The 14,865-nt window shown below is 33.6% G+C and overlaps 1 protein-coding gene across 1 annotated transcript; it reads right to left on the bottom strand.

Annotated features, from left to right (window-relative positions):
* Positions 1-1,515: 1,515 nt before the first annotated feature.
* On the bottom strand, positions 1,516-2,849 carry LOC149798300 (cerebellin-2-like). The gene is made up of 2 exons (XM_089960576.1): positions 2,564-2,849; positions 1,516-2,083 (listed from the first exon to the last, which is right to left on the bottom strand). Exons 1-2 carry the CDS (start codon positions 2,772-2,774, stop codon positions 1,659-1,661), a joined length of 636 nt encoding a protein of 211 aa, XP_089816702.1. The 5' UTR covers positions 2,775-2,849; the 3' UTR covers positions 1,516-1,658.
* Between the last annotated feature and the right edge of the window lie 12,016 nt (positions 2,850-14,865).

Here is a 14,865-nt window from a genome sequence, read left to right as displayed (position 1 = left end):
CATCTTCTATTGTTGTTTATGTTGTTGTTCTTTTATATTAAGTATCTTTCTATCAGTTTTGTTCCTATGTATAAATATATTATTGATAAAATATTTGTTTAATTCTGTGAAGCTTCTTTTATCTTCATTTTGCTGAACATGTAGAATAGTAGCTTCGTTTTTTACGTTGAAACGAAATTCAAAGTCAAACACGTGCCAGGTAGTTTTCTTTGGCTACGACTGATACCGACAGAGATACTCTTTAACGGCCCATCCGCCCTATTGGCTTTTACCAGGAATTTCTTCTAAATTTCTTCTAGTAAGATTTCCTTCCTTCTCATCAGGAAGTAAAAATGTTCTTACTTAGAAACGTATTGCTGTGAAAAGTTTTGCTTATTGCTGTGAAAAGAACTTAACTATAAATGGAATACGCTGAATTGAAACAATGGTCAGAACATGGTTAATGAGAGCGCGAGGACACTAGTGAAATTTAAATTATTCAAGAACCTTTGAGAATACAGTACCAGGATCTTGACATATGTACTAAACATCACTTTCATGATTGTTTGATTAATTAATTAATAAATGAATGAATGAATGAATTAATTAAGTAAGTAATTAATTAATTAATTAATTAATTATTTAATTAATCACAAGTTTCACATAAGGGAACATTTAAACGGTACACCATCTTTGTCTCTAAAAAACAATTAGCATCTAAGGAATTATGACCTAGCTTTTAGCATCTTTTCTGAAACAAATTACCCATCAAACGCTATTCTGAAAGAAATAACCAAACGTGTACTGTTATACGGTAATGATTCTAATAATTTTGGAAAGTCATATCATCAGACACAATATTTGTCTGCTGGTGTCAATGTCAATATAAACAGACTGGTTCCTCAATATGTCTTCAGATGCAAAAATATTCAGTTTTGAGGCGAAGAATAATGTCGAAACCTCTGAACAAAATTATTTAAAGCATTTATTAAAATTGGTTAATTTGTCTTAAACGGCATATCAATACATTAAAGATCATATTTTCAAGACATTATTACACTCGGGAAAGAAAGCCACGATTCTTCCAAAAATGCATATCATCAAGGTTGTATCTTTCTCAACATTTCACTGATATGTCATCGACAGAATAAACATTCATTTCTGAAGCATAGAATAGAGTGTACATTTATTAACTCAAGTTGTTCCAAGTTATTTCTGGTAATATCTAAAACTGACAGGACAATATACCATGCTGTATCATATTGTGATTGACATTGACAGCACAATGTACCATGCTTTATCATATTGTGATTCATATTGACGGCGCGATGTACCATACTTTATCATATTGTGACTTTTCAAGGGTTTAGTTAGGGAAAACTATGGATTTCTGAAAATAGAATTTTCATTAGACTAGACCAATAGGTAGAGTGTCAGGCAGGTAGACAGAAGGTAGGAGGGATGGTGACTTTCATAATTCGATAGAAATATATTACTTCATTTCTTTACATAACTGGCAAAAGAATGAAGAGAAAGTAATTAAGGTTGCTTTATTTGAAAACAATTTAATCACTATGAGTCCTTTTTTAGCACATACATTTTAAAAATTTAAAGTAAAGGCCAGATTTCACGCAAATTGATTTCGTAATGTCATAGAATCTTTCAAAGGGTCATCTTATTTAATTATAGCGACTGTGTAATACACCAGTGAATGTCGACCAGCGGTTGCCGTGTACAGTTTCCGTGTAACCAGGATCTTGTTTGACATATACCGACTGGTTCTTGTCCATTACAGTAAGCACAGTTACCGAACCAGACCCGAATTCTCCTGTTCCAGAGAACAACCTTCCTACTTCAATGTTGTCTTTCACTACGATTAAATGAACATGTGTCTCACGCTCTTTCAGAACTGTCACAGAGAAGGAATATAGTCCTCGAAAAGGGGCACGGAATTTTCCGGTAGAAGAATCGTAGCATTCACCTTCATTGACCAAGACTTCGTCAAATATCACCGTCTGTTCTGGAGCATGTTTAGTGCCCATAGCAGTTAGTCTAGCGGTAAAGCCAATACTGGATGAGCCAAAAGTTATGTTTCCGTGAAAGCCTGAAAAAGGGTAACAATTGCTTACGCATGTAGCTTGATAAAACTATTAACACCGTTCACACCTCTCTCTCTCTCTCTCTCTCTCTCTCTCTCTCTCTCTCTCTCTCTATATATATATATATATATATATATATATATATATATATATATATATATATATATATATATATATATATGTGCCGAACCCATGGAGATCCGAGTTCATTTCTCAGATTCTAAGACCAGATATACGGACTATATTAGAAACTCGCAAGGAAGCCATTCCAAGTAAATGTTAACCATATAAACATTTAAATAGGGAAAGATAGCACAAAAAAGGAAAGAACTAGAGACACAAGTACAGATATACGGGTATATAACTGTTGTAGTAATACCATCGGTTTCAGCCTTGTATATTGGATATCGGAGTTAGCGCAGAATTAGCAAAATTTACTAGTATTATGGAGACAAACAGACAGACAGATAGAGGAACGTACGTACCATAGTTATCCTTCTGATCACATTTTCGGTTTAGTTCTTCAACTTGTAACATCAATACCTCCACGTCATTCTGTAGAAGAAGTCGTTTTGCTTTCTCCTCCTCAAGTCGTATCCGAACAGCTTCCACATCGGCTTGTCCTGTGTGTTCCAAAATGGACGATCTACCATGGGCAAAAACAGAAAGCAAAGGTAGTAGTCTTAACAGCAGCATTATGGCAATGCAGCCTCAAACACTACAGTGGCGTTAGTAAAAGTGGTACTGTTATTTCAGACGCTCTAACATGCAGTGACGTTAGTAAAAGTGGCACAAGAAGAAAAGCGGATACCATATTTATACTGTAGGTAATGACGCATCAAGATTCACAACAGGTGGCCGATATATAATTTTAGCTTCCATAAGCTAAATTACCATGTGTATCGGTATTTACTTGCTCAGAAGGAAATTATGTCACCCACCACTACGACCAAATTGAAATAATAAGTTTTTGTTTAATTCTCACGTCAGTTCCTGATACGTTTATTGACAAAAGATGCAAATTAAGCGAGGGCTGCGAATACATATTCATAATTTAAATAACAGACACAGTATTCTTTGAAATGAAAATACAAGATTCTGCTGAGGTAATTACACTTCAACATCAACATCATACGACAAAAAACAAGCTCTGGTTGATGCTTGACATGTGATCAAACCTAACAACTCTTAATTGCAGTTAAAAATGTTGTAAGACAAAATGAAGCCTTTTCTAGTCCCATAATATGCGGAGTAAAATACCTTCTGGTGTAAATTCCTCAGTGGTGGGATAATTTTGGTTTTTCTCCTTCGATTGTATAAAAAATCTTCAACTTAAAAAAGGCGGTATCGACTCCATATATATGGCTTTTGCACGGTGGAGGCAACAGGGATAGGGAAACAATATTACCTTCAAAGCCGGTACCACACCGGTGCAAAGGAATCTCTCCCAATCTCTGTCACGTTTTGGAGCCCGTAACTTCAGTTTGGTACAACGCAGAAAAGACAATGATGGCTTGATGAATAGAACAATATCGCAGGAGTGTGCCTTTAAAGATGGAAATAGCAGAAGGAAATCGAGGGTCATGGGTGGAACGAAGTATTTGGAAGTTCCGTACCTTCTCTCTTATATATTATGATAGAGAGAGTCATATGTCAGAACGGGTCACGCGGGTATTCTAAGGTAGTTTTGTCACTATGTATGATTTTTTTCCCCTTCAGATTATTGTTGTTTTTTTTCTCAACATCAGCTCGCGTCAAGCACCTTTGCTTCAGTGTACTTAATTTGGCATATGATTATGCACATTTCGGTCGCCGGAATTATGTGTGTTATTCGTTCGGGATATGCCGATCATTGCCGAGCTGGATTTCAATATGGAAACGATAGATTCGTTACGCTACGAACGAAGATTTTAGAGAGCTCGCATTTCATAATGAGAACCTTTACGTACTTGATATTCCCCCGGAATTGCCTTTCATATAGTATTTAATCAGTTGATATACATAAATGTCCAAACAATTTTGTGAGAAAATTCACCTCAGCTGCACTATTGTGTCTTTAAGTTTGTTCATTTTTCCTATTTCAAGCTCTGTAAGCTTCTCTTGAAAGGGGATTGAAACTCTAAGATACGTGGACGTGAAAGAAAATATACCCTTTGTTAGTACAGTGTGTTGTCTTTGTGTTCATTCTACTCATGCTTGCCTTAGAGCTTTTTCTTTTAGAGGTCATATTTCTTCGAATGTAAATATATGCATCAATGGACAGGCCACCAACTTGGGTCATCTTTCTTGAGGTTCATTGTACTTTAGCTTATTTACTTCATACAAACCCCAAATTCAATAGTTTGAAGAAAACAAACATTACCACTCAATATTGTGTCACTTTCAAAACGTGAACCAGTACGTGTCACCATTCAGTAAATATATAGTGTGGTAAGAAAAATGGTAAATACAATAACAGATGGAGTGCAAATTGACACTCTAGATAGCCGATCTGCCCTGCAAATACTTAAGCCTAGGAAATATTTTAGTCACACAACCATAAAACAAAACAATGTGTCACTCATCAGAAAAGGTTTCATTGGCTGGATCTATTTTTCTTACCACGTTCTCTTCGAATTGACTTCAGTAATTATTCATACAGGGACGATATAGCACGTATTTTGTGCGTCTCAAGGGTAATCGATTTACAAATAAAAATATTAAAAAAATAAAACTAACGCACCAACATATGTACCATAGGCGATCCCATGAAAATTGTGTCATTGTTATTGGAAAATACATAACGGAATGCTTGGATGTACCATTCTGTGAGAATTATTCAATCGCATTCGTCTTCAGTTCAGTCTTGTGATCTCTTAAAATTGTGGATTTTTACTATGGGTGTGACTTTCTAATTGGAATGTGTTTTTCGTTGAAACTTTCTTAAGTAAAGTATACCACAAAAGCACAAACATAAGTGTCGTGATGATTTTAAAGGTAGGAATAACATATTCTCTCTCTCTCTCCCTCCTTTCCCCTCTCTCTCAAAACTTTCTTGCTACATATTTAGATTTAAGCGCGTTAAACTATTTAATTTCAGAAATTTTTATTGTCTTTGTATTGACTGTTGTCTATGATGGTGACCTTACAGCAAATTTATGTATTTTAACAGTTTGGGATAGTTAGCCCTCAGTCTATCCCCCCCCCCCGTGCAAAGCGTCATTTCTGTTCAAAACTTTTGACCCTCTCGTGAGATCTCCCTGTTCTACACGAGTGTAGCTGGATTTAATTTGCACAATAGTAATCTTGAACAATAGTAACTCACACACAAAAATTAAGACAAAATGATTAAATGTTTACTTTGAATGATTGCTCAACCGTACTCTCATTACTTAGTATTTACACCTACCTCCGCTACTAAAATCGGCATAACAGCACGAAGCCACCTCATTTCCTAGTGAATCAGGCACAAAAACACTCGCACGCACACATACACACAATAAATATACCCATGTGATCACTAAGTAACCTATCTGACTACAGCATAGGAAAATAAAAACAATCATTAATTATTACCAGAACTCTAATATGACGCATTACTGAAATACAAAAATAGTATTGAAAACTTAATATTACTTTAAATGGTGTTAACAACATGGTTCAGTTGTGGTAATTTAAAAAATAAATTAAAATCGACATCTAACGAAGGATTATTAGATACCAACAATGCAAAAACTGCAAATTAAGAAATTAACTTGATAAAGCGAGATCAAACAGTATTTATACATCCTGGAAAAATCTGACCTTTTGCCATCTATTTATTTTTTAAATTTTTGTAAAGTTTCTTTTTGTTTTGTTTAGGGTTGGGGTTGAGGGTGGTAGTGGCGGGTTGTTTTGTTTTGTGACCATAATGTACATATATACAAGTACACGAAAGAAAAATACACATAATCTTAACAAGCAAGTGAAGAATAAAAGACGAAGCTTATGTAAACCAGCCAAATAAAAGCAGTGAGCCGTATACTGAGAGCTAATCTCGGATAGTTTATGATCTAATTAATTGAATGGACTCGCGAATGTCTGATTAATTGAAATTCCATCTACATCCTCTATCGTATCTAGTATGTACGCTTCTCTTTGTAACTATTTTTTTGCACTTGAAAGCACTGGGTCAGAGACTTTTCTAGAACGTTCTTCCGAAAGCAATAATTAGGAATTCATGAATAACGGAGGGGAGGGGGTAGACGTGGGTTCGAGTAGTTATCCATATATAGATTAAAAGGGCAATAGCAGTATTAGTAAGAGAATTAATTCATAGTTGCTACAATTAATCTGCAGGAAGTAATTTAAATAGAAATAAAGAGAAAGGTAATATTCGTAACAGAACAAATATTAGTAGCTGAGAAAAATAATACATCAGTCTTCTATACATTATTTGAATTCATATAGTGTATATACAGTACTGTGAGAACACAGAAGACTGTGATAAATTTCCTAAAAGACAAAGAAAATCATAGTTATGAAAATGCCGCAGTTTGGTTCTGTAAAAGGTCAGCATGTTTTTGCTATGTCGTTATTAACAGGAAACTCTAGATGGATATAAGGCTGACTACCTTAAATTGTGTTACATGACAAGACCTATGAAAACAGTGAACATATGTAAAAAAGATTATGTAACTGGATGTCTGTTTGACAGTTTCCATACCAAATTCTAGCTAGAAAATAATCGTAAAGCACGACATTTGACAGGATTGAATATTTAGCACAGGCATTAATCGACAAAAGTAAGTTCATATGTTGATTTGCCCTAATTAATTAAATATAAACAAGCTTGATTAAAAAAATAATAAACCCACACAGAGATGCCAAGACAAATAGCTAATCCTCTGTTGATGATGATTGTAAGATAAAATGTGATACTGGCTTCGAATGGTCAAGGTCAGATCATATAATATGTATATATGGGACAACAACCTCTATGGCTGGGCAATGAATAAATGCATGCCTGTTAAAATATTCTAATATGGAAATGAGGAATAAATTTGTCAGGAGAGAACAATAATAGATGGCGCCCCAATGAAAATGAAATGAAATAGCTTCGTCAATGAGTGATGCCAAAAGGATTTTGGTTGACAAAGTAAACACGTTACCGTTTGTTGGTATCAATAACATCAATTGAAAATTAAACATCACAATTTTATTTGTCTTGTTTTATTTCAAAATATCCATACTCTTAAATATAATTTCGTCTGGAGTTCAGTAATTTTCATATACCAATATTTCCATATTCTATATGAAAACGTTTATGACAGAATCGTACTTCTGTAGGATCACCCATACAAATATTTCAAAATGTCTACATCATCAGCATACAGTGAGTATCTTTCTTTTCACGTGATCAAGATTCCCACTGTGCAACATCAAAGTATTGGTTCCTTGATACTTATCAATCAGTAGCTCTAGTCACTGGTCCAATTCTGGATCTATAGTGATCACCTTTTTCGCATATCCAGTTTTCTTTGCAGGACTAGTTGCACGCAGAAACTGGACATATAACAGTGATATAGTAGAAAAACCATTTTCGCAACTATTCAGAAAGAAGGCATTATAATGTCCATACCTAATGAGGACAAACCTCATCAGTACCTGAGGAACTGGCGTCCGATTTCTCTAATTAATGTTGTATACAAAAAAAATTAAAAAAGGGTGTATTGTCAAGAGAATAAAGTCAGTACTGACTGAAACAATATCTGAGGATTAAATTGCTTTTGTAAAAGGATGGAACACTGGTGAAAATACAAGGATTATATATGATATTATGCACATTACAGTAGAGTTAGAAATTCCGGGTGTATTAATATTTCATCCATTTTCTGGAAATTTATTCAGAATGTTCATTTTTTTAAAATTTTGGACCAAGTATAAGGCAATGTGCTAAAACGTTTTATTGCAATATCTCATCGGCTGTTTTCCAAATGGCTTTGTTTCAGAGTTTTCAGTGTTTTCAAAATTTCCAGAGGTTGTCGACATGTTGATCCAATCGCCCCAGATCTCTTCTTATTATGTGCAGAAATATTGTCCATACTATTAAAGAACAATAGAATTATAAACGTATAACTTTTCCTTTTCACAGTTTGCAGATGACATCATTGTAATTCTTGATGGCTCTTTTAAATCCTTGGAATCCTCTATTGAAGTATTAAACTTCTTTGCAAGGCTTTAAGGACTGAAACTTAACATTGCCAAAACAAAACCAGATAGGATAGAAAGCAAGAAGTACAGTGCAGAAGCATTTAATTACAGGTTAAAGTTACAGTGGGTCACTGAATTTACATCACTGGGCATACAGTTTTCGGTTGATATGGATAAAATGGTAAATATATATATTGATAATGAAACGGAAATAATGAAAACTTCTCTAAAACATTGGGAAAAACTATCATTAGCAAGCAATTGGTAAAATAACATTTTTGAAAACCTTAATTATTCCAAGGCTTAACCATTTGTTCATCTCATTACCAAATCATCCACAAACTTTTATCAGAGTATTAAATGAATTATTTTTCACCTTTTATTGAATTAGGATATGAAAATGTGACCACATAACCAAAAAGACAACTCAAAAAATACTTTTTGGCAAGATGTTTTAGTGGCTTGGTAACTGTTAATAGAGGAAATTATACCAATGACAGGAGAAGATGTTATGAAAAGAAGTTGAATCTATGAACCCCTTATACGAGTGAACAAGGTACCCATTTTCTATATGAAATGGTTTGAATATTGGTGATATGCTTACGGACTGGAGAACTGTTATTGACTTTGATAGCTTTAAAGCTAGATATGGTCTCATTACGAAACTCCTTGCTGGTCAAGTTATAACTCAGTATGTAATTCAATGAAATTTTCAATATGAATGTGGATATATGACCTGATATATCTACTGCGGTCTTTAAAATAACAAAGGCTCAAAATTACAATGATTTCAACTTTGTGTTACTTATATAATTTTACCGATGAATTCATTTCTGTATAAAATAAAAAATTTCCGATATAAATGTCCTTTTTGTAAAATTAACCCAGAAACAATGTTGCATTTGTTTCGGGAATGAAATGTGATACTCAAGCTGTGGAATGATGTGTCCCTCTGGATTCGGAATAAAGTAAACATAGATATTGTGCCAAGTAGAAAAATTTTCATATATGGATATACAAGTAGAGAGATAATAAATGAACAATCTTTTTTATTTTTGTTTTCTTCTTGGCAATTACTGCAACTAAATATGTAATATGAAAGGGGATATGATTAGATTGGATGTGTCCAAAGTTTCTTTTAAAGACCACTATAATATGAAAAACATATTGCAATCAAATCAAAAACAAAGAAGCTTTAATATTGATATGGGAATATTCCACCAGTATCTAAGAATGATGTGTTATAATTCAAATGCATTTTAATAGTATCATTTTATAGTGTACAATGTGTTAGTATGTTTGTATTATAAGCTAATAGCTAACCAAGAATATTTCACTGAGTTTGTTTTGATCGCATGTCTGTGTCACCTAGAAGCTGTATGGTTGTATTTGTCTCAAAAACAATTGTGTATTATATGAATGCTTGCATGTGTCTATTATTTTTTCCTACACTACATTTATTGTCCCTAGATTATTATAAGGTGACCTTGGATGGACATTGGTCAATATATCACGGGAACAATAAAATAAAAAAGAAAAAAAAACAATTCTGCATCCAGCTTCTAAATGTTTAGCGCAAACATTGTTTCGCCACAATAGGTCACTTTGCAAATGTTATGGGGTTCATACCAATACAGCGTTGATTCGCTCAAAGACGAGGACTTAGTTAATATGTGCGCAAAAGAGAATTGATTTGAGCTAATTGTGTCCATTATGCAATCCTGGTTACTGTCTTCTATCACTTCAGCCGCTTAATTTAAGTTAAGTTAATGTAAGTTAATAATCTTTTAGTAGCTATATTTGTTGGCATCGTAAACGTGCTTCCAAACACCATCAGCTGTACAGTGCCATTGTTTTGGGAGTTACCTGATATCATCTTCTTCAATATTACACTCCGGTGCATTCTATGAAATTATTTTCCGCTGCATTGTTAGCGTCTCCTTTCAAAACATGTCAAACGACACACAAAAACTAACAGGTGCTTTCAGGATATCTGAGTTAACCTTTGGTGTACAAGCTGCCTTTAATGCCTCTGAGTAGTTAAATTATTTATTTATTTTACAGCGGAACTTACCTTCATGAGATATCTTCTCCTGCATGTTAGAGCTGTTTATTTGTTTGAAGCGTATTCACTTTATATGGAGTTAAAAGTGCCAACAATACATTTGTAATCTACATACACACTCACACCCATCACGATGGCAATGAAAAGATATTCTTATATGGCTTGTTCATTTGAAGGTTAGTATATCATTCGATTTAGCTGTCTTTTTGCCAGATGTGGTTTAACATTGAAATCATCTCTTTATTCATCATCATCATCATCATCAATATTATCATCATCATTATCATCAGCAGCAGCATCAGCATCAGCATCAGCATCATCATCATCATTGTGAGTTGAACCATATTGGATGAAAGCATCATCCAAATTACTTTATATTCAAGCAGTGAAGGGTTTTGCTATTGCCTTCAACGAAGTCATTTGTTTTTTTCAGGTAGTCTTCTATTCATATTGTCGTCCTTAATTCGCTCAGCATCGTCTCTTGTTTCAATCATATACGTTGAACATATACCTGCTCCTCCCAATACTGTGGTAACATTTTGTTGTATTTAAGAGTATCAAATTCTTAAACTTCTTCCAGCTTTGTGTGAAGTCTCTGGCTTTATTTTTCAACCTATTGATTTAAATATCGTTCTCTTCTGTTCATAGTGTATGTTTTTTTTTTGTTTTTTTAAAACTATAATGTTTACCAACTGATTTTTGTTTTTTTGTTAATTTGGGGGTTTCTTTGGCGGGGGTAAGATCTAATGAGATGATACATGTCTATTGGTTGCCTTTAGCGAAATGTAAATATTGATACAGTAACTGGAAATAGAATTTACTTGACAAAAAAAGTGTATACGTCCGACTTTAATTTTAATCCTTCAGTGTAATGAATTATATATTGTTTGTATTGTGTAATTACAAAAAAATATGTGAAGCATTAAAGCGATAAATGTTAACTCATGTTTGAGGTGTTGTTATCAAATTGGAATATCCGGGCGAATCATATATTACTATCAAACTAAACATGCAACTACGGTACGAGATACGTATGCAAACAAGACACAAAAATAAGCCCACTGATCAACAAATAACAGAAGCATATGCTATAATCTATGCTTAAAATGACAAATTGTAGAAGTTTCGCCTGAGGAAAAAAATAATATTAACTACAGAAGAGAAAAGAGGACTAGATATCAAAATAATGTAAAAGTTGTCAGAGCTCACGTGGAGTTCATGAAACTTTAATAAAAACAGATCGAAGATTTTTTTAAACACAGAAAGGAAAAAGACCCAAAGGTTCTATCACAACATGAGTTGACACATGTTCAAAGTAAACTAGCTCAAATATTTGGACATCTGACACAACTGGATTGAAGTTTCTGAAACGTAATTATAAATATAACTTCAGACTGGAGGATTACCCTTAGACAAAAGGCTGAAACATCTGTTCTAAGAAAATATCATCAATTCTGAAAGCAGTTGCAATATTAAATCTAAAGCAAGTTTCGTAAAAGGTGCTGTGTTTGCTGCTCGGCATTACCTGCGATTATTGGTAGTGTGACAGACTAGCTGTTTACAATTTGCTGGTCAAACATTTCCTTCCTTTTTCTTACATGCCTTGTCAGTAATTGGTTTGCTTGGTCAAATGATTAAATAGAAAAGGAGTATTACCAATTTCAAAAAGTACACTAAAGCACCTCCAACAGTCATGATTATCAGAATAAACGATTGTTTCTTCATTTCATGATCAATTATCGTTTGTTTTTCAGGTGGACGATGTGCGGGGCTTGATAGTTTCCAAGATAATATGTCTCTTTTAATTATCAGATCTCCTCGCAATCATTAACAGTCATTTCTTTAGAACTGTTACTGATTACGTCTTGATTAGTGTCCTCTAAAATTTGTTTGTTGTTATCGTGCTGTAGCAAATTGTTTCTCAGTCTTTGGGAAACCTGTCTTGGTTACATCACTATTAGTTGCGTTGTTTCACCCACGACATACTAGTCGATGGATTTCTACAAATTTTATTGTTTTAAACAACTATAATATCCAGTTTCATTATCGTGTCACTATGGAACAGACATATATGATTACCTCCAACAGCATGGCATAATTTCATGTTTGAAATTCTTACATACTGTTGGAATATTTCAGTGATTTTTTCAACTGTGTCGTAACCCTTCTGTCCCAAATTTGTAGTTCATCATTCAGTTCATCAGTTGATAATGTTTTTCAGTGCTCAAATCTACCTGCCCCATAAATTACAATGTAGGTTCCCAATAACTAAGGAGTGCAAGTGTATATTCTCTGGCCCATTATCACTCTAGTCCTTTTGGGGGGCATTCATGTATCTCCAGTCATGCATTGATGGAATTTTGAAACTGTTGTAGCTTAAATGAATTTGCTTCAAATAATTATTGCTATTTAATGTGAATACATTGCTATGAAGCAGAGGTAATTGTACATCCAGACATAAGCTTCCTCAAATGAAAGGAAGCGTACATTTTGTATACTGATTTCTCTAACTATTGTATAGTATCTGGAACAGTACCTGGAACATTTATATCTATCAAATGTCAGTATGATATACCATAACCAGATGGTACCATCCATACTGCCCACTTTACATGATTCTGCAAAACGTTCATGTCACGCTTACTTCATCACTGTCAAGTCTGAGAGAATAGCTTTACAAGAATGTGCAATGGCTCGTCTATGAATGATTAAATTTCAGTGTAGTCAATTTTACCTCGTTACATTTATTTGCTATGTTAACATAATTCAAGTGAGCTAAACCATTTAATGCTATAAACTGAGTTGCTGGAGAAGTGTTGTATGGGTTACTAATTTTACAATCTGGAGTCAATTATTTAACATAAAAATGACATTGAAATTGCCTTCTCATGTGCAGACACATTATTCCGATATTTACTGTATCCCACGCTCAGATTAATACTTTATTAATTTCAATCTTTACTCTGTTTATTTCCACCCTTGTAATACTATATTAATCTCTTTCTTTTGATGCGATTTATTTTTCTATTTCATACATTAAACTTTCTCTGTGACATTTTACAATTGTTAACATATGTAATTGTTCCATTAATTTATGTACCTAAATTTCAGTTAGTATGTCTGTGAAATTTTGATCTTCAAAATCCGTGTATGCGCACACTATTAAATGAACACTGGCTTTTATTTCATATTGTAAAATCTCCTTCCAATCGAATAAATTTTGTTTAATTTTGAAGTGATTCTTTGTTATTGAAGACTTGATGAATGTGCTAAATTGGTCATGAGTTTGGTCAATTGGTCTAGAATTGGTCAATCTAGAGTTGATTGAGTACGTGTGTGACTAGTTGTTATACCTTCTTTGAATGAAATTTTATTGAAGGATGCATGTCATCATGATCGTATCGACATCTATTCGATTTTCATTACCTTTTATCCATATAAAATATAGTAAGCCAACTTGTAATATTTTAATTTTGATTAGTTTTCCAGCTTTTTTAAAATGTAGTTTGAATCAAATGTACAATTCTAATGATTTGTCTTTTCGTTTATTTCTGTGATTTCATTTTATTTCCCTGATAGGATATTGCCTATATTGTTGTCTTATTATCACGTTTATCGTGTGTACCATCGTGTTGTATACCTGCGACGTTTCCTCTCAAATCATGCATGCATTAAATATTCACGTGATGTTCATATATAACTCACACATTATATTATGTACTGTATCTTACCACATCGGTCACATTCTATCCACGTTCTAAACATTCGTTATCTTCAAAAACGCAAAGTTGTAGTGCCATTTGGTACCTCTATATATGTGGTTTGCTTTTTTCACGTAATGTTAATCAATCAATGGTTTATGCTCTTTGCAAATATTAAATAAACCACTATATCCTTTTTATTTCACATATACTTACTGTTTTTCACTCTCGTGCTATTTATGATTTTTTTGTTCATCTTTTTATGCGCTAACTTGTTTGTCGTATAGCGATTACTCTAGTTCATAAAAAATTGTCCTCTGTGTTTTCTAATCTGTAGACTTCCCGATCACCTGTTATTATTTGCCTCATTTAGCAATTGGCAAGGAATCCGTTTGCAACATTTACTTTGTATTTGAACAATGTAACTGTTTCACCAATGTTGAATTTAGGTGGTCCATTTATATGAATTATTAAATAACCAAATAGATTGCTCCATGCTATTGTCTCACTCACTTTAACATCTTGAGATATGTTTATCAATGTGTTGCTGAGATGAATAGTATTGTGTCCGTGAATACACTTTGGTAAAAGGTTAGCATTTTCTCGTTTTGTTTTGTGTGAAACACTTCTACACTATAGTTTCTGCCTTTAAAGATATATGTGAAAGCGTTGCGCATTTCATTTCCCTGTTTGTCGTTGTGCTCTGGGCCTATGTGTGTTTTGAAAATCATCTATTGCTGTCATGACGAATTTAGTGTCATCGTTGTTTGTTCCATGCTTTTGATTGTCCATTATGTCTGCTTGCCACCGGTCATCCACGTGACCAATATAGACCAGTCATTAGGGAACT

Source organism: Sinohyriopsis cumingii, chromosome 6, assembly GCF_028554795.1.
Source record: "Sinohyriopsis cumingii isolate HCF-2022 chromosome 6, ASM2855479v2, whole genome shotgun sequence".
NCBI classification, from domain to species: Eukaryota; Metazoa; Mollusca; class Bivalvia; order Unionida; family Unionidae; genus Sinohyriopsis; species Sinohyriopsis cumingii.
This window is presented reverse-complemented; position numbering and strand designations above follow the sequence as displayed.

Excerpts from the sequence above, each read along its gene's own strand:
- LOC149798300 (XM_089960576.1), bottom strand. The coding sequence starts at position 2,774 with ATGCTGCTGTTAAGACTACTACCTTTGCTTTCTGTTTTTGCCCATGGT. Across the intron at positions 2,084-2,563 it reads TGATCAGAAGGATAACTATG|GCTTTCACGGAAACATAACT; the intron begins GTACGTACGTTC and ends ACCCTTTTTCAG.